The sequence below is a fragment of the Scylla paramamosain genome, chromosome 16 (genome assembly GCF_035594125.1).
Source record: "Scylla paramamosain isolate STU-SP2022 chromosome 16, ASM3559412v1, whole genome shotgun sequence".
Taxonomy (NCBI): domain Eukaryota; kingdom Metazoa; phylum Arthropoda; class Malacostraca; order Decapoda; family Portunidae; genus Scylla; species Scylla paramamosain.
This window is the reverse complement of record NC_087166.1, coordinates 6,027,726-6,055,000: the sequence shown is the minus strand read 5'-3', so window position 1 is coordinate 6,055,000 and position 27,275 is coordinate 6,027,726. Positions and strand designations below refer to the sequence as shown.

Below are 27,275 nucleotides of genomic sequence, written 5' to 3'. Positions count from 1 at the left end.
CGTCCACATGAGCGTCCACCTCCCTGTATCATTATCCCAGAGAGTATCACAAAGTCATTTTGATGTGAAGCAATGAGGTGTCGTTTCCTTCTTAGATCCCTCGTGCAGTGGTTTACAGGCGCGTCTGATGGCCCTTCTTTGTAGTCCGATGCAAGTTTACAAGCGGAAAAACTGCTCCTTTAGCCACATACGTACATCTTTCACCGACCACCATCGTGTATCTGAATGGGGAATAACAGTATAGGTAATGTATGTCTCTGAGTAATACCAGCATTCGCATATACAATGAAAACTTTGGAGATCATATTTCAACGACACAAGATGGACACTAAAACATACGTACATCACTGTGATTGCCAAAGCACTCACGTTATCCTCCTTCCTTAACACAAACATTGCCTCATCCTAACCTAACATTACCCAAACACTCTACGTTGTAATTGGCAGGTCAGCACCAACGAGGCGTGTCCTTAAATAACCTGAGCAGGAAGACAATTCCACCTTATTCCTCTCCATGGATTACGCACCGTTTTTTCTTACCTGGGCACAAATATTACTGTTGGCGCCCCGTCTGGGAGTGCAAGGACAAGGGGAGGAGAAGGGAACACTCTTAAGTAAGCAAACATTTGAAGCATCAAGTAAGTAAGGTGGAGAAAGAAAGCGTAGGTCACGAGATCAAGCATGAGTAAGATGACGTAATAACTGAGTGAACTGACTTATCGTAACTGAGCGCACTTTTCAAGCACAAAATAAGTAAAGTGGAGAAGAGAAACATAAGTCGCTAGGTCAAGAATGAGTAGGATGACATAGCAGCTGAGTGAATTGACTTAACACATCTCATTAAACATTTTCAAGGACATAATTAAAGTGAACGAGAGAAACATGAATCACTAAACAAAGATCGGGGGTGGAGTAAGATGACATAACGGCTCAGTGAAATAATTTATCGCATTTCAAGCACAAAATAAGTAAAGTGAAGAAGAGAAACATGAATGACTAGACAAAGATTGAGGTGGAGTAAGATGACATAACAGCTTAATTGATTCATCCTACTTGGCGTGAGGAGAAAGTGAAATACAGTCTTGCAAGAGGAGTGAGGGGGAAGCGAGGTGAAAAATGAAACGGACCAGAGGGAGAGAACAGAGTGAGAAACGGAGAGGCACGTTCTATGAGACTGCAACCCTCAGTAAACAATAAATCCAAACCCAGCGGCTGCCGGATAGGATCTTCTTGACTATTAGTGGCGGCGGCAACATGCAGCAAAATCCATATCGCGCCGGGGAGGACGAAGCGGGAAAAAGGAGAGGAGAGGAGACGAAAAAAGAGAAGGAAGGAGAAGCCGGGAGAAGGTTATAGAAAACGGAAGGAGAGGGGAAAGGAAAGAAGAGGGAAAATTGAAAAGAAGGGAAGGAAAGTGAAAGGGAGACTACAGAAAAATAAAAGTGTGCGCGGAGGAGGAGGAGGAGGGAGTGGTAGTGGTATGTTTAGGGAGGAAGGGAAGAGCGGAAGAGGAGGAAGTGGCTGGGCAGTGTTGAAACAAATGAAAAGATGGCATCATAACTTTTCTTAATCTCGGAGAAACTGTCTATGGAGGAAATATTCTGCCAACACCACACAGTTTTCCTATATTATTATATGTTATAAATGTAGTGAATTTCGACACACATGTGCTTAAATAGTCATGGTGTTATAGTGTACATATTGAGCATTATAGAAGAACTTAGGCGTTATCAATACGAACACATCTATAGTTATTATGTACATCTTGAAATTGATAACAAGAGAGTATTTATATTTATCATGGTGCCATCAATACTGGGTGCAGGGAGGAGGAGGAGGGGAGGGAGAGGGGAAGCTGCGTCAGCGTCACTCGCCCCGTCACTGACCAATGGTACAATTACTGAATGCAAATTGGGATAGAAGCGACTTGACGCCCCGCTGTCGTGTTGAGCTGGTGTCATTTGTCTCTTCGCTCCTTTTTGTCTCAGAACCATTTGTGTAAGGAATATTTGAGTCAGAAACGAACGAGCCTCAGTACTTCCTTATTTTTTACAAAGCACGACTGACCAGGGATTGCTGCAATGAAAATTATGAAAAAAGAACGCCTCCAATAAAAAAGAGCAGTATTATGTAACAAATAGTGAAATCCGGTTTAGATGTTCTGGTGATTTTCCTCTATAAAGTTTAGTTCTAAGGAGGATTAGTAAAGAACTGGGGGGGGGAGACAGATTATTCCAAAGCATACGAGTGAAGAGAATAGACACTAGTTAATATGCATGACAGGAACGAAGTAATAATATAGATTAAATTTTTCGAACATTTGTTTTGGTTTAAGTAACACCCCGCCAGCAAGCTCAGAGCATCAGCAGTCAGGAATACATTGCTTGAACACGGCAAGGGAACTAGCAACACAGCGGGCGATAAGAGAATTAAGGCAGCCAATCAAGGGGAGGTTGATAAGTCGAGCATCCTTGACCCACTAGCTCGGGAATACTGTTGGAGAAATAGACATAAGAGAAACACTTTATATATGAACGAACAAGGCTTCCATGATACAGAACCACCATCTGGGAGGGGAGGAAGAACTGATGAAAGCAATAACGCATAACTTCACTGAGGCTGATTAAACAAGGGCTGAAGTCTGAAATTTCCTTTATTTGTTATTAGTGACGGACAGATCAAGAATATTCAGTGTACTAATGAAGGGGATCCTTGAGTGATGGGTAGTAGTAGGTGGGAAAAAATTGGGTTTTGAAAGTTCTTTCTTGTCCATTAAGAAATAAAGATCAGAAGTTTAGTATTACGTGAAGGGAGGACCATCTGACAAATGACGCCAGCAGGATAGCCAATAGCTAGTCAAGAAAAGTAAGAAAAACTGTCAGCTAACCACCGTTTAGGGAATCAATACAGAAAGATGGCTGAGAGTGAAGTGGAGGGAACCTTCGTATTCAACAAAGTTTTAAGAGCTTTCTGAAAGTAGGAAATCAGACTGGTTTTGAGGTTAAGAGCAATAGTTCTTTTGGCTGGTGGAGAGTTTGGATGTGAGCAGTAAAGAATGATAGATTATTGTAGAGAATACAGATAAACTGTTTTTAGAGCTACGACGAGGAACAAGGCAACAATCGGGGAAGAAACAGAGATTAATAACAAATGACATGTGTTGATGTTCCTTTTTTGGTCATAGAATATTATCTTTAGATTATGAACAAACCTTTCTCTGCTCTACACCTGGACAAGAGACAAGAAGCCATCACCATCGCGCGGTAAAGTGGCAACAAAGATTAAATTTCTCACAGCAAGAAGTGAAGATGAGTCTGTACAGTAGATATGAGGGACATTTCCTTCACCCTTAGCCTCCTTAAACCTCTGAATTATTCCTAAGTCATTAGTCGCTTGTTGTCTACACAAATATTTTTACGCCATAAATGAGGTTGACGTAACTGCCACTGTAAAAGTAGGCGCGACCCGTCACCTCAGATAGATGAGTGCCCGCCTCCCTGCCTGCCACCCGGCCACTGCAACACCTGCGGCTTGGCTTCAGAGTTACTGTTGGCCCGTAATGGTGGCGAGCGGCCCGCACCTGCCTCATTTGCCACGATGTATTGATCCCACTATCCGATGACTCCCGCAGTTAATGTCTCCAGCATTACTTTTTACCATTCAGTACACGTGACTCGGGAAATGCTGCAGTAACGTCGTATGCCTTGCAGGGCTCTCGGGAACCAAGAAAACGCTCAATGCAGTCGTTTTGAGTGAATACGTTAAACAAAAAGAATATAAAGGTTTGTTTAAGTGGAAAGGGAGGGCGGCAACGACTCAATTGGACTAAAATATAAACACATAGACAACGAAATGCCTCCTGAGAAACACAATTCCGCGTCCCAGCTTTCATGAAGTAGAGAACGAACGCTACACAAACGAGGAGTGGATGAGACGGGACAGTATCTAGATTATGAACGTGTTTTGCATACACTGGCGAGGGAGGGAAAGTGAGGATGCAGGGATGAACGCTGCCAGTGTTAGAGAGTAAGTGGTGCTCCTGTGTTTATGTTTGGCTGCTAATTTTGGCGACTTGCACAATCGACGGAAGGAGGGGCGCCTGAGGGACCCGCCCGCCACCCTCACCAGAAACCGTAGACGTGTTGTAAGAGTTGTGCCGTCATGTGGGGGAGAGGGGACACAGAACATTCTTTTGCCTATGTGGCTCATTTCTGTAACTCGATAGCTACAATCGTCATCATCGTCATTATCTATTATATATATATATATATATATTTTTTTTTTCAATGTAGAATAAAGACTTACCGACCTTTATCGCTTGTGCTTCTATTCCAGTCAACTGCAAAAAAAAAAAAAAACTTCTTTAATGCCTCTATTGTTTCTTGAAGTCTAATTAAAGTCTAGGTAGTCAATTTGCTGATTATGTAAAATCCTTATATTTACCTTTAGATTTTAAGATTAACCGGTACAAGTGGAAGCGTTAGCGAAGTCACATTTAACTGAAGTGAAACATAGTAAGTATGAAAGCTCCTCCCCACTAACCTTTACTACTTTTTTGTGTGTGTGTGTGGTAAGGTACCTTTGGACTTGACTTCGAATCGTCTTCTTTATGAACTGGTATCTTTACTGTTTGTTTGTTTTTCACCAGCTTTGTTGTCCTTGGCCAGAACGCTTCTTACGTCAAAAAGTCATCCCAGGTATTTGAACAGCAGGACCCACACGATTATTTTCATCGTCATACATCTGTTAATTATCTCATTTATCTCTTGTACATCTCATTCATCACGTGTACAGCAAGCCGCCAGCCTCCTCACAAGTGTCTTTTTAACCATATATCTTTTGATCATCTCATTTATCTCGTATATTTATGACGGGAATAATCTGGGTGGGAACAATTTCATTTTTTTTCTCACCTTTTCATGACGGATGGGGACGTGATAGTGTCCGTGTCTGTGTGATAAAGAACATTCTCCTGCTGACGGGGAGCGGCCGGCGGGGTGCGAAGGGAATCTGAGATTGTGGAGTTAAAAAAAAAAAAAAAAAAGGAAAAAAGGAAAGTAAAAAAATATATATATAGTTTCTTATTATGACTTCTTATCAGACTCTGGGAGGTCTGAAGAGACGAGGGAAGGAAGGGTGTTGGCAGTGTGTGTGTGTGTGTGTGTGTGTGTGTGTGTGTGTGTGTGTGTGTGCGAAGAAAGTGAACCACACGTGAGTTTTCTGCATAAGTCGTTGCGTAACGCCATCGTTTTTACTTCACTTTACTTAATGGGTGAAAACGAACGTATACTTACGCACGTATACACACGTATACACACACACACACACACACACACACACACACACACACACACACACACACACACACACACACACACACACACACACACACACACACACACACACACAGGATACGTATGACGGTCGTTTTCTTTTCCCTTCAGGCGGGAAGGCGAGTCTTGTGTCTTTCCCTCGCAGTGCTCGCCGTGCCTTGCCTCGTGAGCCCTGCAAAGCACCGCCCTCATCTTGCCGCCAGAGAGGGTCGAGGGTTAATAAATAATAAAATATACTCTGCTGGATAGTGCACTGGGAAGCCTGCAAGATGGGGGAACATAGCAATGGCTGAGGGTACGTAGGACTGGGGCGCATATGGGATGTTATTCGTTTTTCGTGTGTATAGTTATGGCCCAAAGTATGTTTTATTATTCCGTGTTATTTTTTTTTTGTGGTGTATCTGGGTATTCGTGGCTAAAAGTCTCTCTCGTAATATTGTTTTTGTTATCCACTTTTTATGCGAATTTATTGCATTGCTCGCCTTTCATACGTTTATAAAAAAAAAGTAATAGATAAATTAGTATCGTATTTTAGAATTGTTTTATAATTTTATTTTCCATTTTTCCTTCCCTTTTTTTTTCTTGAATTAATATTTGGGACTAAAGATAAAATGATACTTACAATAAAAAATAAAGGCAAAGAAACCTTCAAGGAAATATTAAACCAGAATTTTACATATGAAATATTTAAAGAACATCAAACAATTAGAATCAAGTTAATCCTCCATTTAGCGCGAGGCTGAGGGCGACGGCCGCGTCAGGGAGCTTCTCGGGGGCCTCCTGGCGGTATGAACAACTAACGAGTTGCCTTTGAAAGGGTGAGGCGCCAGGCGAGTAAACAGCGACCATTTGGGAAGACGTGTTAGCCATAGGAAGTGAAATATGGCTTAATTCCCCTTAGACTCATATTGAAACTACTTGTATAACGCTCCCAGAGACGGCAGGACGTAGATAAAAGAATTCCGGCCGATGTTTACCAGAAAGTTGAAATTATTATCTCATTAAGGTCTTATACAGCAAGGAGGGAAAGTGAAGTAAAGACCAAGACTAGAGATAAATGCCTCTAAAAGTGAATTAGTGGAGGAAAAAAGTGTTCGTGACCCTGCTGCTGAGAAAGTAACGGACGAATGTTGGGATGAAACTTTAGTGTGACTTTCCTGAGGTTCGTGAGAAAACTGGAACGCGGCCTGGATCTTAAAATGAACTGTAACACCAGACTACTCAGGGGAAATGAGTAACCTTGAAAATTAAACTTAGTGTAGCACAGAAATCAGAAAATGAAAGAGTAAAGGAAGCACAAGACTGAAAACAATGAAAATGAAAAAAAAAAAATTAGGTTAATAAGTTTGAAAAAGATGGAGTGAAAGTACACGGTCATGAAATAATGAAGTGAAAAACAGACCGAGAAATGAGGAAAATAAGGAAGAAAAGGAAGCACAGGACCCTGAAAATAGTGGAAATATGAAACAGAAACCAAAGAATGAGGAGAAGTAAAGAAAAATCAAGACGATGGAAAAAAGTGAAAGATGAAAAAACAAAGCGTAACAAAAGTGATTTACTTCATTACATCATATATCTCATAATATAAATTCCCTTTCAGATTAAATATAAAATAAAACGAAATAAAAAAAAATTGTGCCGTTCGTAGGACACTGCAGAAAGAAAAAGATCAGTGATTTTGTTAAAAGAAGAAAACAGCAAGAGTAACTTCATGTGACATCAAGGGAAGAGGAAGAGTCGGTAAGAGGCAGCAGGCGACTCTTGTGTGGCGAGAGGAACACCTGAGGAGAAAAAAGGTAAGAGGAACATTAACCTCTGTAGTTTTTTTGTTTTTGTTTTTGTTTTAAATTTGTCTGCTTTTATTTTCTCTTTTCTACCTACTTTCTCTCTCTCTCTCTCTCTCTCTCTCTCTCTCTCTCTCTCTCTCTCTCTCTCTCTCTCTCTCTCTCTCTCTCTCTCTCTCTCTCTCTCTCTCTCTCTCTCTCTCTCTCTGTCTGTCACTCTGGTTGTCTGTCTGTCTGTTACTGTGATTTATCTTTCCGTCTGTTTTTTTGTCTATCTTCCTTACTTTCCGCGCCGCGCGCGCGCGCGCGCGTCTCTCTCTCTCTCTCTCTCTCTCTCTCTCTCTCTCTCTCTCTCTCTCTCTCTCTCTCTCTCTCTCTCTCTCTCTCTCTCTCTCTCTCTCTCTCTCTCTCTCTGTCTATATGTCTGTCTGTCTGTCACTCTGGTTGTCTGTCTGTCTGTTACTGTGATTTATCTTTCCATCTGTTTTTTGTCTCTCTTCCTTACTTTCCGCGCCGCGCGCGCGCGCGCGTCTCTCTCTCTCTCTCTCTCTCTCTCTCTCTCTCTCTCTCTCTCTCTCTCTCTCTCTCTCTCTCTCTCTCTCTCTCTCTCTCTCTCTCTCTCTCTCACATTTATTAAATCATATAGGTCTGTAAATGCACGTTACTTTCAAGCAAAACTATTACCTAACTAACATATTTACTGGCAAGCTTTACTGGTCACTCTTCTTGTGTTCGCTTGTTTTTCTCGCCTGTAAATGTGTCGAGGAGGAGAGTCGAGGACTTCAAGAGAGGCGTCACATTTGGTGTCAGTTTGAGACTCGCTGATGTTTTAATTATTTTCCAAAGTGCATTTTTCTACGATTTATTTATTTCATGTTTCTTATGTCGTGTTTTTATGTGAAAGGAAAAACACTGAGTATTAATATCGTGATTTTTTTCTTTGTTGCTTATGCGCTTATTTCTAATTTTATGTTTTCTTTGAGTTACTTGTTGTTGCTTAGTGCAGCAGAAATTATTAGTTACAATTCAATAAACATAAATATTATACTCAGTTTTCATTATAATTTTGCCACGGATGACCTAAATGTTTCAGTACTAAATATAAAAAAGATGTATCACGGTAATGTCCTAAAGCTATACTATATATTGTAACGTTAATACTTATAATCTATGTTAGTAAAATTAGTTTTTTGGTGAGAGGTCATTTGTCATCAGTAAGCGGGGACTAGAACTGCTGGCCGGTGTGGTCCCAGGGTGAATAAAAGAAGCTCCATGCTGCCTTGATAGAGCGTAGTGTGTGGGCGTGAGGGTCTCTGAGCTTCATCTTTTGCTTCTTGGGAAAGGATGAAACTTTATTTGTGTGTGGTAAATTAATTTAAATTGTATATTTTTTGTTGTATTCTTAGATATATTTTAGTGACACGAGTCCTCCGCCCAAGAGGCAACACAGCCCCAGTGGCATGACATATGGAGCACTAGTGATTTTTTACACGGTACTGAGAACCCTCGGCACGAAAATGGATCATCCTGTCAGTCTGTTATCCCGCCTCCTCGACATAATTACTTTTGAGACAAGTTGAAGCAAACTTACCATACATTGCTCTGTCACGCAGTGTTCCGGTGTTGTGGAGTTACCTGAAGTATTATAACGTAGTCTATGTGTTTTCTACCATGCTGCCTCTCATTTCAGCGTCAGGGCGTGTTGCCTCCCAAGAGACCCATGTACAGTCGCTGCACTGGTCACCTTGTGCGGCCTCGAGCGCCACGCATGTAAGACGTCGACCAGGGTGGGTGAGGCGACGGACCCCACCGAAGACGCATGTGAAGTCCGAACAGGTCGGGGTGAGCAGGTGGCTGCGGTCCTGTGGTGCCTGCTGATTAACCTCGTAATGGTGCCGTGATGGTTAGCGGCAGGTGGTGCGCGACCTCGCCTGCCCCCTGCTGCCGCCGCCTCCTGCACCCCGCCGCCCCTCCCGACCTCTGACGATGCGATCGACTCCGCGGACGGGTAGGGGCGGCGGCGCCTTGGCCTCGTCCATCAGCAGAAGTACTTCCGGCTCCAAGTGACTAGGACTGGGGACGTCTCGACGTGGGGGGCGCGACCCCCTTACCGCCGGGGGCCGCGCCTCTGGCCGTTATGTGCGGGGGTGTCTCCGTGTGGTACAGGTGAGCGCGCGTTACCTCATCTCCGCCAGCCGCGCTCCCACCACCATCATGAGGTCGAGGAAGAAGGAGGGGGCCGTCAAGCCCTCCCGCAAGCTAGATAAGCGGTCTAGCCGAGGTGTTATGTTCGAGAATGAAGAGCTGCGCATGCGAACGATCGAAATAAACGCCGAGGTGGATCGCGGTCAGTCTGATTTGCGGAAATTGCAAAGAGAAAATCAAACACTAAAACAGCAGGTGTGGACGCTCCGTGACGAATACGATAAATTGGAAAGTTTTGTAAAAAAAATGGATGGAGAAAGTGACGACGACGGTGACGACGACGAAGACGAAGACGACGACGACGACGAACTGGAGAAGCGCTTCTGCCCATCCAAGATCGACGAAGAAGAGGAAGAAGAAGAAGGAAATGTAGAAACTGATAACCTAGAAAACTTGCAGAAAGTGTATAGTGGCAAAATGCGGAGTGTTGAGTATACAATGCGTCAGGCGGCCTCCTTGGACAGCGGTGGGCCGTCTGCGGGCTGCAGTCAGGCTCAGTGCTCTGTGGCCACCGCGGGAGCCTCTTGCTCTGGCCCAGTGGACGATCTGGCTGAGCCGGGACCAGTGAGGGTTTGCGTGTCTAGTGACAACCCGAACTACGTGGGGGACGAAAACTCTGCAACACCAGCAGAGCCTCTGCAGCCCTTGAGTAGTGAAACTTTTTTATCTCAAACTGATCATTTCAATTTAGACCAACTTCTTGACTTTGCGTCTTCATTCCATTACGACAGAAAGCGACACCTGGCAGAGGAGCCGCTCCCCATGGCCCTTCCCCCCGAGGAGCGCCCCGCTTCCCCTCCGAGAGAGGCGGCGGGTCCCGACCCGGGCTACTCCACCGTCAGGCGTCGCTCTGCCACTGTCATAGAAAAACTTAAAAGTGGTTCTAACACTGGTGCGTTAGTGAAGGAAGTGAAACAGTTATCGCTTTGTAACGATGACGCCACAACCTCCGCTTCTATTCCAATAAGTGAAGCCCCTGAAGCGACGCGTACGACAACTGTCAACTATACTCACTCTTCCTACTTCTTCTCCGGCCCGCTGGACGGTAGCCGCAGTCAGTCCCTGGGTACAGGCCTCAACTCGGCCGCTAATGTTACCTGTACCCCCAGCAGCCCCGCGGGTCCCCTCTACGCCTCCAGCAGTGCTTCCAACATCGGGACCTCCTCTTCCTTGGAAGCGGGATTGCCCTTCGTCTCCGTCTACAACCCTCGCATGTCCCTGGTGCGTCTGAACAGCATTGAGCCAAATACTATCATGGTCTCAGTGGCTGACATGCCTCAGCTATGGGACATCACGACTCAGGAGATCATAGACGAACTCGAGCAGCAAGCTGAGGGAACACTGATGTCCATCCGAGGCGTGAGGGTGGTGGGTCGCGCAGCCTACATCAGCTTGGGTCGTCGTGACGCCCTGCAGCAATTGTTGACTCACGGCCTCACGGTGCGAGGTGGGAAGGTGCCTCTCATCGACATAACTCGGGAATCCATCGTCCTGGCTCTCACTGGCGTCCCTCACTACATAGCAGATGCCACCCTTGTTATTCTTCTCTCAGCTTTTGGCGTGATTATTGGGGAGTTGGAGCGACGATTTTACAAAGGAGTGGATACGGGCGAGCGTTTCGTGCGCATGAAGCTCAAGAAGCACGTCAAGTTACCCAAGTATGTAACTGTGGGAGGATGTCGCATCGTAATAACAGTTCATGGTCGCGACGCCCCCGCACAGCTACACATACCTGAGTGGGGCAACAAAACGTCCACCGCCCCAACACCTAAAACCACCTCTCACCCCAGCCACACCCCACACACCTCTGAAGCGTCCCACACTGATCTCACCACCCCTGTCTCCCCGGACTCGGGCCAGTGCTCGGAGCCATCCTCTAGTGATAAATCTTGCGAGCGTGTGGAAGGTCGAGAAGCGGGGGCGAGAACAGAGACCAACTCACAAACTGATAATCGTCTTACTGCTAAAACCTCCTCAAAAACTTTCTCCAGCAGGTGCATAGTGAACCTAAAGTTGCCAGAGAGACCTGCACCCACCAACCCTTTACCAAGGCCACGTGAAGGTTCCGCCCCGCGAGACGTGGGTCCAGGCTCAAGTGGGGGCGGCCTGGCCGTCAGCACGGGAACTCCGGCCACTCCGCTGGCGGCGGGTCACTTGTTGAGAGCCGGGTCTTTATATCGAGGCAGCGGGCCCCCTTCTCAGACGAGCACTGTCAGCAACTCCCCCGCTAACAGCAGGAGACACTCTCGCGTGGGTCTAGTAGATCCTCGCGCACCGGAGTCCGCCAGGCCGCGGCCCAGCTCAGTAGTGTTCGACGAACAGCCCCGCGAAGCTCCAGCGCCGCCACGGGCAATGCTGACGCCACAGTTTCCTCAGCACCATGGACACGGACACCCTATTTCCATTAGCCCCATACCCTTAGCCAACGGCATCCTGAGGAAAGCGTCCGGGTCAGAACAGGAAGCTCTTCTTCCAACTAGCCATAAACATACCGCTTCCATAAGAAACAGACTGAAAATAGGTCGTAGTATGTCTTATGACGCCGGAAAGCAGAAAATGGCTGCAGAGAAAGAAAAGAAGAAATTGAGTAAGATGGAGAGTATCAGTGAGAACACTATTAATGATGACGTGAGTGACATCACGCCCCTGGGTGCCGGTGCTCGCAGAGACTCCGAGAAGAGCTCGGTCAGTGCCAACAGTAAAAGTAGTAGCAATACCAACAAAAAGAAGGAGCCGGCTATAGACCTGCCGTGGTGTGGTTGTTGGGGCAACGGTTGTTTTTAGCGTGTAGATCACTCACTGGTACCAGTTCCATCCTTTGTATTTATCGTTATTTTTTTCTAGTCCATAATTCTTGTCCCAGACGTTACCTAGTCTTCATCCAGTAGTGACTTAGTGTTGGACAGCGATCAGAAACACACGTCTCGGCTGACTCGTTGTATATATCATGTTACTTAAATCATGGCCACATTACCCATATTATTTTCCACTGTCAATCAAAAGGTAGCAACCATTCATAACGATGACCCACGCTCATTACAAATACCATGAATATCCTGTACAGACTCAAACGTGCTACAATGAACCTCTTCCCCGGCCACCAGCAGTCTGGCGGTGCAGTGCGCAGACATCCGCCGTGAATTGATGAGTTAGTCACCTGCAATGCTCTCTCAAGGCTCCAGCCATGCCAGTCGCGCGCATTGACAAAATTTAATTGCTTTCTAAAATTACCGAGTATTATAAGGATAACTTCTTTCTCATAATTGTGTTAATAAAGATCTATACATATTCCATGAGTACAAATCCGTGGCTGAGCATTCTCTGTGGGTCAGCAGAATGATTGGTTGTGTCCACCGTTGTATTTTTATGAGCATATCAGGGGCAAGGCCTCGCCCCTGCACCCGGCACCACCTCGGCCCTCTCGTTCTGTTGCTGCAGTACAAAAGGCCTTTTATGTTTCATGCCACAACAATCTGGTTTATTTTCTTTTCCTGCTTCCTGGAATGTGACCTGAAGAGTTGACGGTGAACTTCGCCCATTGGTTCATGGTGGTTCATATTTCGTACCGAGTTACAAGAGAGGATACTAAGCTTCATGTGGATGCAGTGTAGGGCTCTAGGCCAGAATTTGAAAGTATTTTTGTGGGTAACTAAGCACTCGCCCATGTGTATTAAGGCCGTATTCCTCGAACATCACTCGTCGAGCAGCGCCGCCACCGCTTGGCCCACCCGCCCTGGTTTCTCCCGTGGCAGCCTCGGATTGAAGCCGTTGTTGCTTGTTGTTTGTTGTTATCATAAAACAAATGTATATCTCAGTTTATATTCCTCGGACATCACCCACCAACCCGCATAGTTACCGGTGGCACCGAGGGAGCGGGGCGGGGCGGGGCGGGCTGGGGGCGAGCCGGCGTGCTGTGGGGCAATACAGTACTCCAGTGGTCTCCAGCTGTCCGCGCGGCTCCCGCTCGGCCTCGGGATGGGCCGCCGCCGGTAATTAGACACTGAGTATATTATTAGCCTTAGAGAATACCGAGATATTTTATACACTTACTGCTTGGTCCCATTACTAGTGTTCCCTTGACGCGGCCAGACCTTCGTATATCTTGTGTTGATCACTTACAGCGAGTTGGTTACCTGGTCAGGTGCTCAAGGGAAAATGTATCTTATATCTTACATTGAAATTAATTAAAGTTAGCGAGGTTTGTAACACCGATGGCCCGCCGTGGAGACCGGCCTCCCCACCGCCAGGGTCCTCGTTGTTGGGTGAGATTAAAGACGCCAGCATGTTGGGAGAGTCGCCCGTCGAGTCTCCGGAAGAGATCGCCGTGTAAGAGTTCATTAATAACAGTAATGTTGATAAGGTTATGTAAATGAGATGCGTTTAGGGGTGTTTCCTTGGGCTGCTAGTTGAGGCGTCTTTAATTGTATTGCTAGGAGGGTGGGAGGAGGCGCCGCGGAGGCCGGGAAGTGTTGTGCAGCAGCCTCGGCCTCGTGGCTCAGGCAGCTGCCGGCACCGCCCTCGCCCGCCACGACTCAACCAGGTACAAGAAACTGCATTCATTTTCATACGGGAATGGTATTCAAATTCTGAGAGCAAGCCTTACAAGACGTGCTGCTAGCGCTTCTGCTTGTAATTTTGATATTTTGTAAAAGTTGTTATGATCAATGTTGTTGTTTATATAGTTATTTTCCTAGAAAATTATAAATCCCCTTGGCTACCACACGAAATTGGTCAGGTTGTTCGGAAAAGTGACCATAAGCATATTTTCTTCAAATTGAAAGTTATTAATTGCAGAGGATATAATAATATATAATGGTGCTTTTGGTAGTCTAAGATTTTTTTTCAAGAGTTATGGGCGGGAAGTATATTATATAGTATCATGTGGAAGGTTACGTTATGTTTGTAAGGAAAAGAAAATTTCATTTTGTTCAGATTCCAATAAATATTGAACAGGTTTCGTGTTTATATAGCCTCGGTGTTGCAGCCACCACCACCACAACAACAGTATCACTCATACTACTTCCAACACTTCCACCACCACCACCACCACCACCGCCGCCACAGTAGACGCAACCACTATAATCTCATTCCTCATCCCGCTACTTATCTTGTGATGTATGATTAACTCAGTACCCATCATCATTCCTCTCCACCACCACCCCTAGGCAGAGCTGGTGATATAGGGAACGGTGGAGGGAGAGGGAGAGGGAGAGGTGGGTTGGGGGAATTTACCTCCACTCACCGGATGTAAGGCAGAGATGGATGAGAGCGGGAGAGGAAGCGCCCCTCTGCTATATATGTTTAATGGAAAATTCATAATGTGATTTTTTCAACCTTGTCTAAGACTCGCGGGTGAGTGGCGGCTGCTGTTTTTGTGTGCGTGGAATGAATGGAGAGAGAGAGAGAGAGAGAGAGAGAGAGAGAGAGAGAGAGAGAGAGAGAGAGAGAGAGAGAGAGAGAGAGAGAGAGAATGGAAGAAAATCCAACATAGAGCAACCAAGAACCTCTCGATGATAATAATAATAATAATAATAATAATAATAATAATAATAATAATAATAATAATAATAATAATAATAATAATAACGCTTTTTATTCCTAATTTCCGATCTTCATTTAATAAACTAATGTGTGTGTGTGTGTGTGTGTGTGTGTGTGTGTGTGTGTGTGTGTGTGTGAGGGTGTGTGGGCTTCAGTGTTCCATATTTTTTTCTAGAGTACCCAATAAAAAAAAAGTATATAAAAAGTTGTTGTTTCTTACAATATTGTGTCTTATTGGTAAATATGGTGGTGGTGTGAGTCTTTAGAGTGAGGTGGTGATGATGATAAATGGTGATAATGGTGATGCTAGAGACAGTGATGAGTAAAAGGAAGAAAAAAGAGTGTGATAGTGGTGGTGGCGGTGATGATAATAGTGATGATAAGGATAGCAATGGGGGACGATAATAGTAAGAAGATGATAAAGGTATAATATGAGAGAGTACAGAGGAATAGAATACAGCAAAAAATAAGACTAAAATAAGGAGCACCAGAGTCCCTACACCAGGAGGATCTCAAGATTAGGAAGAGCAGCACCTGTTTTTAATCCAAGCAGGCGAATAAAACATTAAAAACGCATTACGCCCATACACTTATCCCTCTACTTAAGGCGAAGGAGGAGGAAGAGGAGTTCACGAGATAGAGAAGGACGACGAAGAGGAGGAGGAGGAGGAGGAGGAGGAGGAGGAGGAGGAGGAGGAGGAGGAGGAGGAACACGACCACAAAGACAAATGAAAAGGAGAAAGAAATTAAAGAAAGGCAGGAAAAATATAAGGAAAAAGAGGAGAGTGAAATTAATTAAAGAGAAGGAAAAAAATTTGGAAAATAAAGGAAGACGACTACAAATACGAAAAGAAAGACGGCAATAGGAAAGTTCATGAAGACAAGGAAAATTAAAGGTAGTACGATGAAATAGATTGAAGGAAGAGAACGACGACAATAACAACAAAAGAGAAAAAGGACAAAGATAAAAGGGATGAGGAGGAAGAGGTAAAAGAAAGCAGGGGAAACACGACGTTGATGAAAAAATTAGGAGGAATGTAGGGAAGAGAGAACGAAGAGGAAGAAGCAACGTGACGGGTAATGGAATCATCACTGTAGGTAAACAAAAAAATGACCGAGTACTTAGTGTAATTGTTTGTATCAGACACTCCTGCAGGTAAACAAAGTGTGAGGTCATGAGGTGAGGGTGGTCACTGGTAAGGTTCTCAAGTACAACCACTGAATCTTGGCACTGAAAACTATATTCTAAAACATTACATTCCACTCCACTCCACTCCACTCCACTCCACTACATTCAAAAGGCTTTAGTTCAAGTGACATGGGGTTTGTAATAGTGTTTTTTTTATGGTTCTAGTGATAGATTAACAATATTTTTTCATTACTAACAAAAGAAACACTCTTGGGAACTCTGCTAATCACCTCTGTGGCCTTTGAAAATAGCAGTGTTGAGGAAGTGAAGCCTTTCAGAATACCAGTCTGCTATCTTAACGGCACACATTCCATTATTAAAGTCGCTTCTGCACAATATGACGTTATGATTTCAAACCTCAAAAAAGTTTATTTCTTGGGATAAAACTTTCCTCGCCTCGTTCTTGCCTGCGGTTGTCTCTGAAATCACGTATAAGGCTGTAATTTCTTTCATTCCTTTGTTTCTGCTCTCTCTCTCTCTCTCTCTCCTCTCTCTCTCTCTCTCTCTCTCTCTCTCTCTCTCTCTCTCTCTCTCTCTCTCTCTCTCTCTCTCTCTCTCTCTCTCTCTCTCTCTTTTCTTGTGCCCATTTCTGGCCAATCTTTTTCCTCCTAGACCGGAATCACCTTCAATTTGTCAGTAGAAAGTAAAAATTAATGGTGTGTTACTTCTGTTACAGTTGTAGTAATAGTAATGGTAGAAGTAGTAGTAATAGATGTAGTCAGAAAAGCAGCAGCAGGTGAAGGAAGAAGAGGTGGAGGAGGAAAAAGAAAACGTAGAAAAACTGAATTAGTACAACTTCAACTCCAACTACTACTACTACTACTACTACTACTACTACTACTACTACTACTACTACTACTACTACTGATGATGATGGTAATGATAATAATAACAGTAATAGTAATAACAATAATAATAGCAATAGCGACAACAGCAGCAACAATAACAATAACAAAACCACAGAAGCGAGTGTCTAGCAGTTATCATCGAGAAGAAAACGGAAATAGGAAAAAGTAGGAAATAGCATATATGAGGAGGAAGAAGTTTATGATATGGAGAAGAAAAAGAAGAGGAGGAGGATTGTGTGTACGGGAAGCTACGAGCCTTTTCTCTGGTTCCTAATTGGCTGTCCGCTCTCCTCCGTCATCAGCACCATTTTGAAGTGTCGATAATTTTACTTGAGCAGTCTAAACTTCAGAATCATAAAAATGCAATGAGAGGGCGGCGAGGACTTGGCAGCCTCCCCCTCATCCTTACGTAATCAGTCCTTTAGATGTTCCCGGGAGGCTGTGAGGAAGAGGGAACGAAGCCAGGGTAGGATGCGGTAGGGCAGGACAGTCTTTCCCAACTCACCTGCCCCCTCTCTTCTTGTCCTATCTCTGCTCTCCAAGTTTTTTTTTACTCCTTTCTTTCTCTCTTTCTCATCGTCTGGCACTTACTTAATCGGGTTCTCTCTCTCTCTCTCTCTCTCTCTCTCTCTCTCTCTCTCTCTCTCTCTCTCTCTCTCTCTCTCTCTCTCTCTCTCTCTCTCTCTCTCTCTCTCTCTTGCCCTCCTTTCACTTCCTGCGCTCCGTCATTTGGTGCTTCCTCCTCTCTCTCTCTCTCTCTCTCTCTCTCTCTCTCTCTCTCTCTCTCTCTCTCTCTCTCTCTCTCTCTCTCTCTCTCTCTCTCTCTCTCTCTCTCTCTCTCTCTCTCTCTCACTTTTTCCCTCTCTCTTCCTCCTCCCCCTCCTCCTCCTCCTCCGCCCCTCACACCTCCACCTGCCGGGACCAAGCGTGTCTATTTTGGTGATCCTGTGAAGTTTATTATCACGTGTATTTTTAGGTCTTGGTGATCGGGAGCAGTTATACATTTACAAGGTGTGGGTGGTGGTCGGAAACACACTCTCTCTCTCTCTCTCTCTCTCTCTCTCTCTCTCTCTCTCTCTCTCTCTCTCTCTCTCTCTCTCTCTCTCTCTCTCTCTCTCTCTCTCTCTCTCTCTCTCTCTCGTTCTCGTTCTCGTTCTCGCTCTACATTCACTTCCCCCTCACTCTCCTCCCTTCTTTTTCTTCCTTTCCCCCAAACTCCCCTGCGTAATTTGTCTCCCTTCAGCTGTCGAGGGAAACCAGCTGATTCAATTTTGCTGAGTTTACCGCACAGCTGGTGTCCTGCAGCCGCTGAGTTCAGGTCAAGGGGCATGATCTGTTGTTTGGTAAGTGGTATTCAAAGTTCTGAAGCTCTGTACTTGTAAGTTTGCGAGTAAGTTGCCCGCATGACTTGTATGTAGAAGATGTGCCACTGCTGCCGCCGCCGCCGCTTCCTCTGCCTTACGTCGCACTGGTGGTGTGAAGGGATGGCCTGGCGGGGCGATGGGGTGAGTCTTCCTCTCCGCGCTGCCTTCAATGTTCCGTGTTGGCTGCCGTGGGTAAGCGGGAAAATCTTGCCTCACTGATTCTTACCTGCCACACCTGTTCGTACTGATGCACACACATAAACATACACACACACACACACACACACACACACACACACACACACACACACACACACACACACACACACACACACACACACACACACACACACACACACACACACACACAGAGTGACTCATATACTTGAATCAACAGACTTACGTGTACTAGATTAAACTTGTGAATCTAGTGTATATTCTTTACAGCTTCTTGCCAACTAGACGTAAAAGGTAAATATTGCAGTCTGTGTGTGGTGACAAAGACTTAAGCATATCTTGTCACTTATTTGAAGTTAAATCTCATATGTTTTTTTTTTTTTTAGTTACCCAATATAAGACTATTTTTTCAGTTTAAAAGAAAACAAAAAAATAAATGATCTATTTCCTGGTTCTCTTTCAAGGAATTTTTCGTCTCAATTGACAGTCACTTCATGCCTTTGATCCTTTGAGAAGCCTTCACCGCCCCCTCCTTCCCTTCCTCTCACTCCCTCGTCCTATCCCTTCCTCGGCGTCCCTTTTGCTTCCCCATCATCTTCCTGTTTACGGATCAACAGGTGACGCTCGACCCCTAACCTCCATTTGTTTATATACATTTTTGCCTCACTTGCTTATTTGGCCCCCCGGTAATAATTCTTGGGGATCCCCTGTTTATTTGTCCTCTTCTCCGGCAGTTACTCAGCCCCCCTCGTGCGCGGCGGTGACTGCATGGCTATTTGAGGGCCGAGGGTTTGGTTCTCAGTCATCAGGAATCATGCAGTCTCTCCCTCTCCTCAGCCTCCCTGCAAAAGACTCAAGTGGATGCGTCCCTCCTTCCCGCCCTCCTCTCAGTTCAATTTAATCGCCTTCACTGCGTCTTGAATTAGATTAATTTCCTCTCGTTTTGCATCCGATGAAATTAATTTTATTTGTCGTTTTTGTTGGGTGTTGCTCCTCCTCACCATGGTTGTGGTTGTGATGGTAGTTGTTTGGCCTATATTTTCCCATTATTTGTACTAGATACCTGTGATGTTGATACGTGTTCCATGAGAGGAAACCAGGAATATTATATTGACATATTCCATTTTCTCCTTTATATCCTTCACTGACATTTGATTACGATATCTTTAGTTCTGTTTACAGGTTTACAGAACTTATAGCAAATCAAAGGCTTGGGTTTCTAGGCTGAGTGATGAGGGACGGTAAACGGAGCTACAAGGACTATTTCTTCTTTCCTCTCGGCGCCTTTTCCTCCCTATGCATGAACGAAATCGAGAACTGAACCAAAAATCGTATAAGGAATATGCATCTTCTGGATCTTTGATTGACCCCCCCCTAAAAAAAATGCATTGTATTCGGTATGCTTGTTTGGAGAGAGAGAGAGAGAGAGAGAGAGAGAGAGAGAGAGAGAGAGAGAGAGAGAGAGAGAGAGAGAGAGAGAGAGAGAGAGAGAGAGAGAGAGAGAGAGAATCCATGCCAAGCTACCCTGACCTCACACATACCCCACTCTCTCTCTCTCTCTCTCTCTCTCTCTCTCTCTCTCTCTCTCTCTCTCTCTCTCTCTCTCTCTCTCTCTCTCTCTCTCTCTCATGAAACACACGGACCCTACCCTTTGAGTCTCTAGTCACTTTCATCCCTTCTTTCGTGTCAAAGGATGAGTATCTGCTGCGCTTTGATTTTTTACCCCTGAGCTAGAAATTTTACTGCCTTTATCTCGTGTTACTTGCAGGTCTTCCCCTTCACTGCAAGCAACTCATCCAGCACAAGTAGTTCATTATGAGTCAGAATTCATGTTACCCTCCACATCATTAAGTTAAATTTTCTTTTTTTTTTTTCTGGGCTCTTATTCAGAAATGTTTCGTTCTCTCATCACGACTATTTTGAAAGGCCACAGAGATGACTGCCTAGCTTCTCAAGAGTGTTTCTCCTGTTAGTAATGTAGAAATGCTATTAATTTGTCACTTTAACCATAACAACACCCTTAAAAACCCGTAACTTCAAGCTGAGACATTTGAAAGTAACACAAACGCGGACAGAAGTGTTTCAAAATATTGTCGCTGGTTAGGCGTGTTGAGGAATACAGGAAACTACATTCATTGCAAAGGTACATAGGGGAAAAGTCAACGGAAGGATATGTGGCAACGTAGTATTCGAATGAGGGGAGGGGAGTGAGAAGGGAGATGGGGATGCATTGGGACTGAGGAGAGGAAGGGAGAGGGCGGGAGAGGAAGGGGCAGAGCGGATGCTGCGTGGATGATCCTCACCTCAGCTTCCGCCACAACCAAAAGCTTTTATCCCCTGCAGATGTTTGGTAGTGAACGTGAGGGAGAGAGAGAGAGAGAGAGGAGAGAGAGAGAGAAGAGAAGAGAGAGAGAGAGAGAGAGGAGAGAGAGAGAGAGAGAGAGAGAGAGAGAGAGAGAGAGAGAGAGAGAGAGAGAGAGAGAGAGAGAGAGAGAGAGAGAGAGCCAGTATTTTGCCTCCTCCTTACTCCTCTCTCACCCCCTCCTCTCTGTCCCCTCTCACTCCTCATCTTCCTCGGTCCGGGTCACATGAGGATCGTAACTGCACCCTCGCTCACTTCTTCCTCACTCTTTCCCTCACTCTCCCTCACTCTCCTTCAGTTCATGACTCCCGCATCCTTGATCATCCCTTGATCACTTATCTCTTGCGGACCTCATGGCTCTTACACATTTAGAGAGAGAGAGAGAGAGAGAGAGAGAGAGAGAGAGAGAGAGAGAGAGAGAGAGAGAGAGAGAGAGAGAGAGAGAGAGAGAGAGAGAGAGACAGTGACACATAGACAGATATAGTGTGTATGTTTGAAAATAGTTAAATAATAACAAATATTTACGGTTTTTTGAGTGGTGGTAGTGTAAATCTCTCTCTCTCTCTCTCTTTCTCTCTCTCTCTCTCTCTCTCTCCTCTCTCTCTCTCTCTCTCTCTCTCTCTCTCTCTCTCTCTCTCTCTCTCTCGTCCACTAACCTCCTTCGTATCCATATTTCACACGAGACAATCTTGCACAGGTCACAACAAGAATGGGTTACATCAGGCCTCCCATACTTAATCATACGAGCACCTTTAGTCCAGTGCCTTCACTTTGCCTTCCTCTCTTGCCTGCTTCCTCGTGTGGAGTATTCTATTTTATTATCTATGTTCCTTTGTCAGCTCCTTTCCCCGTGAGTTGTCAGCTAGCGTATAGGTAAATTTATAAGAAAGCAAGATACAAAAGATAGCATATAAAGTTTGTTGCTTTTTAGGTCTATATATTTTTTATTTACATTCCCAGCTGTTTAAAACAAAAAAATAATAATAATAATACTGAAAGATGCACACACAAAAGATATTTAACACTGAAATATGAAACACACACACACACACACGCACACACACACACACACACACGTCAGTCCCAGCACTCATTCCCTATCGCCCCAAGACAACTGTCACTAACTTAATACTTGTTTTCGCTTTCTTTCTCTTACTCTTTCCTCCCAACATTGTCTCTTTTACCTCCTTCCTTCATCAACTTGTGCGACACACACAAAGAGATCCAAGTAACTCCTTTCGATTAGCTCTTGGTTTTTTTTGTTTTCCTATTTTTTTTTATTTTGCTCTAAATCTGTACCACGCCTTCATTTTTTCATAGTTTTTTTTTTTTTATACACATGTTGACGTGATGTTCCTTTTTTAGCCGCGAATGTAGAGAAGACAGTCAGTCATCTTTAATAAACATTCATTTTCTACCCTTTTTTTTTTTTACATCTTAATCCTCCACTCTCGTTCCCTTACACTCCCCTCATCTTCCTCCTTCACTCCTGATCCCTTTAGAGCTCTCCTACTCTCCTTTCCATTTTTTTCTGACATCGGCGAGTATCGATTCGCAGTAAACAAGAACCATTTTCGTCAGCGCAAGAAGGAGCAAGCGCCCGTGCCCTCCGCCGCCACGCCCCGAGCTCCCGCCTCCCATTCTCGCTAGCCCCGTCGAGCTGAAAAAAAATGAAAGACAACTTTGTGTGACGTAAATGTTTGTGCCCACGCTTTCCGCGAGGCTTTTTCTTGGTAATTAGTGAGACAAACGTGTTCGTGAAGGCGGCAGAACGTGATCCTGTCTCCGTGTGTCGTTCATTCCGCTCCCTCTCTCTCTCTTTCGGGTTTCACCACCGACTCGTGTGTTTTGGGTGAACTGAACCAAGACAAGTTATTTTGTTTCTTATCCCGTGAAGACGTCACGCCGCGGCACTTGTTTTATGTCTTAGAGTTTACTTAATGGCCCGTATTTTTAAACATTTTGTTCTTTCAAAGGAACAGTTTTTGTTCAAAGGCTACAGAGATGATTAGTCAGGTTCTCAAGGATGTGTTTCTTACTGATTATGTAGAACAGTTGTTGAACTATCAGTAGAATTATAAAAATACACATGAAAACCACAAAAAAACACTGGAATCTGTTTAAAGTTAGTGAGATAAATTAGCCAAAATGTGTTACAATCTGTACAAATGCGTTATCGCTTAAGGTGACTAGAATTCTTGCATCTATTAAAGGAATTGTGACTGCTTTACGTGAAGTAGAGGAGAACATCATACCTACAAGAATTATATTTCGTGTTTGCTCCTGTAAATTGAGATTAATGTGAATATCTGATGGATAAAAAAAATATCTAATAATAATGCTGGCTTTGTTTAATTCCCATCAGTGTGTGGGACGTTTTATTCCTAATTAATGTACTGGAATTAATTAACCTTGCCTTTCACATTTTTTCAGCGTGTGGTTTTCATTGTGGTATTTTCAATGGAGAAATAATAGTCTCATTGTTTTCGCTGAATGTTTAGGGTAATTTTATATAACAATAACAATTTACGTCATGAATATAGGCAGTGTCCACGGCTCAGCCTCATGAATACCTACGCACCCCAAGGGATTTACACTTAATTGTCGGCTTTGGCAAAACATTTTAAAATCATGTATGGGATATTTTATCAACTTATTAGCGACACACACACACACACACACACACACACACACACACACACACACACACACACACACACACACACACACACACACACACACACACACACACACACACACACACACACACAATTTCCAGCCTACGTTTTACTTTTCATTTTTATCCTTCATTGAAAAGTCACCTAGCATATTATTTCTTTCCTTTAGAACAAACTAATATTAAGGTATCAACAGAGAGAGAGAGAGAGAGAGAGAGAGAGAGAGAGAGAGAGAGGAGAGAGAGAGAGAGAGAGAGAGAGAGAGAGGGAGGGCTGACTCTTTCCCTCCCATTTTAACAGCGATCATTACTTCCCGGACCGTCAGGCAACGCTGGTAGTTTTAGGCGACGGGAGGCACACTGCGGGGCTGCCTTGTTTTTATGTCTTTTTTTCCACGGGGGAGAGTGAGTGACGGGGTCGGCGGGGGGCGGAGACAGCATGCGCCCCGCCCCGTCCCATCCCACCCGTCCCCCATCCCTTCCCGCCCCGCCCCAGGTGTATCTAGTCTCCCGCCGCGTGCCAGACACCTTGACAAGTCTGAGCTGGCTGTCTGTCACTCTCCTTTTTGAGGGTTTCATTACCTAAGCCATTGTTTTGACTGTTTCGCTGCAGGTACTTATGTGGCGTGCTGTTTTTATGCGGGGGAGGATAAAGGAGAGTGTTAGCGAAGAGATGTGTGTGTTTTTTTGAGTTAGTAGTGGTGTGAGTTAGTAGTAGTGCGTTGCATTTGTAGTAATAGCAGTTGTACGAGTAGTAGTAGTAGTAGTAGTAGTAGTAATGCCAGATCATGTAGTAATAATATTAGTCATAAAGGTAGGCAATAGTAGCTGGAGATGTGGGTAGTAGCAGGTGCAACAACAGCAGTGGTAGTAGTAATAATAGTACCATTTTTGTGGGCTTCTTTGTGTAGTTTTATTTAGAAATTATGAGAGTCTTCTGGCAACATACTTATGTTCCTTGAATTTTTATCTGTAGCCATATTTATTTGATATTATATTTATGTCTACACTACATTATGTTTAATTTTGTGTAAGCCTTGTTTCGTTTTATCTTGGCTTACTTCGCTTAGCTTCTCTTTTTATTTATTGTTTATACTTTTTATTTAAATTTTATGCATTTGACTTCAGTATTGCGTTCCGGTTAGATTCACATGTAAATAAAAATTGTACAAGCTATTAAGTTTTCTTCTCCACTTTGCAGAGGAGAGAATGAAACTGACACCTAAAAAGCAGACAAAGCAAACTCTCCTCGGCAGAACACCACAACACCACAACACCACAACACCACAACACCACATTCTCATCTAAATAAAACTAGCGAAAGCAATTTAATTACCTTCTCCCTTTTTTAGAGAAGATAATACTAGATACCCAAAAAGCAAACAGAGAAAACAGACTCTGTCACCTCAACACCAGAAAACCACACCATCAAAAACATCACATTCTCATCTAAATAAACTAATACAAAACATTAACTTATTTTCTCCCTTTTGTAGAGAATAAAATAACACCACCAATCTAAAAAAAGCAGATAGAGAAAGGAAGCTCTACCACCACAACACCACAATACATTCTCATTTTAATTAAACTAAAGTAATATAAACAATCAAGCATTTTTCTCCCATTTTGTAGAGAAGAAAAAGAATACAACACCTAAATAAAACCAGATAGAGAAAACAAACCCTGCCAACCACAACACAACACAACACCACACAACACCACACCAGCAGCAGAACACCACACCACACCATCCCAGACATCCTTGAAGCTCCACTATTTCTACACCAGCACGGGCCGCCACACTCATCGCAATACTCGTATACCACACATTTTCCGCGTCACTGTGCCGTCCTTGACCGTACGTGCTCCTTTACTCCCTGCAGGCCCTGTGTTTGCGTGCGCCTGTACGTTCCGTCCTTATCATACTCCCCCGTTATCATGACAATAGTAACACTCGCGCGCTCCCGCTTAATAGGTCGCCAAAGCTGTTATGTGTTATGTGTTACGCGTTATCAGTGCTCCGCGTCGCCCGGTTAAGGGAGGCCGAGGAAGGGAAAGGTAAGAATGGAACAGATTATTGAAAGTATAAATTCCATAGAGTTGGCGTCCCTGGCATTATATAGGCGGCCAGGAGTGGTGTCTCTTACAGGGGAAGGGAGATGATGGTGCCATAAACAGTCTCTCTCTCTCTCTCTCTCTCTCTCTCTCTCTCTCTCTCTCTCTCTCACTCTCTCTCTCTCTCTCTCTCTCTCTCTCTCTCTCTCTCTCTCTCTCTCTCTCTCTCTCTCCCGGGCTTTGTAGTGTGGAGTCATCAAGTATACCTGTCTTAAACACCTGTCGTAAACGTTCCAGTACGATTTTCCTTTATACGTTTAGTAACCATGAACCGCTCCCGCCTCTCGTTCACCTTGAGAGCGCCTGCAGTACCGCCGCGTCTTGATTTCTATACCGGCTCAACTGAATGGGAGGTTCTTAAGACGTAGCTTTAAGGCACTGACTGCTAAAGCGATGGGGGATGATATGTTTGAACAGTTTTAGAGTCGTTTATGTTTTACGGTGCGATTTACGACGACAGATAATGGAGACTTAAGCAAATTTTAGTGTTTTCCGATGCTCATTAGATACATAATTTAGAGAATGCTTAATTTGTTCTCTTCCCCGTCTTAATTAAGGCCTTAAGGGATTGATATATAGATGGTTTGGTTATAGATTTTAATTGCTATGTTTCTGAGTGGATCTAATAGTAGTGGTAGTAGTAGTAGTAGTAGTAGTGGGTAGTAGTAGTAGTAGTGGTAGTAGTAGTAATAGAAACAGTTGCTTTAGTAGTAGTAGCAGTAGTAATAGAAACAGTTGCTTTAGTAGTGGTAGTAGTAGTAGTAGTAGTAGTAGTAGTAGTAACAGTAGTAGTAGTAGTAGCAGCAGTACGAGTAGCACTATAAGTGTAACAAACAGTTGAATTCGTAGTAGTAGTAATAGTAGTAGTAGTAGTAGTAGTAGTAGTAGTAGTAGTAGTAGTAGTAACATCAATAGTAACAATAGTAGTAATGCCAGCAGGAAGACACAGGTGGGCGAGAAAGTGACGGCGGGAACAATAGGGCGTGAGTCAGAGGCGGCAAGGCGTCCTGGCTACTGTTTGCAGCGCCATTGTGGTCGCAGCTAGAAAGAGAGGAGTTAGTTACGACGACATTACTACTGTGTGTCTCCCTCCCTCTGTGTGTACTCGTATGTGTGTGTGTGTGTGTGTGTGTGTGTGTGTGTGTGTGTGTGCTTAATAGTTGTGTTTCTTGTCTCATTTGTGTTTTCTGGTTTATTTTCTTAGTCGTTTTGTTCGGACGTCTTTATCTTCGCCTTACACAACAATATTATCTAATCTATTTGGTAATAAACTGATGGCTTAATAAGATGATCACTTCATTATCCTTGTTTATGTGGGGGAATTTGTAATTAAATTCAGTCCTTGAGAACTACTGCCTAGAATTAAGACGAGAAACTAGAATTTACTTGAACTTAGCCAAATCTTACAATAATCCACAAACTTCGTGTAACCAAATAATTCCTCCTAGAAGTGAATATGAACCAATTTCCTCAATGGGAAGCGAATACAGGAAAAGTTTAATTACTTACATGGAAATCAATACGCGGGAATGGCATCCTTGAATATCCAATTAAGCCACAGATAATAATATAACTATTCTGATGGCAGGTGAACGAAATTAGTAGCAGTTAATAAGCAGAACAATAAAAAAAAGAGAATACTGAAGGAAGACGATATTCTGACCAGTGAGGAAATACAAA

At 44.1% G+C, this 27,275-nt stretch overlaps 1 protein-coding gene across 1 annotated transcript in view; it reads left to right on the top strand.

Moving 5' to 3' along the window:
- LOC135107935 (uncharacterized) overlaps window positions 1–14,276 on the top strand; it is an 18,311-nt gene extending 4,035 nt beyond the window's left edge. The window contains exons 2-3 of the mRNA XM_064018381.1: window positions 6,934–7,129; window positions 8,808–14,276. Coding sequence (XP_063874451.1) covers window positions 9,332–12,106 — 2,775 coding nt within the window. The 5' untranslated portion in view covers window positions 6,934–7,129; window positions 8,808–9,331 and the 3' untranslated portion in view covers window positions 12,107–14,276. The remainder of the gene's footprint in view (window positions 1–6,933; window positions 7,130–8,807) is intronic.
- The last annotated feature ends 12,999 nt before the right edge of the window (window positions 14,277–27,275 follow it).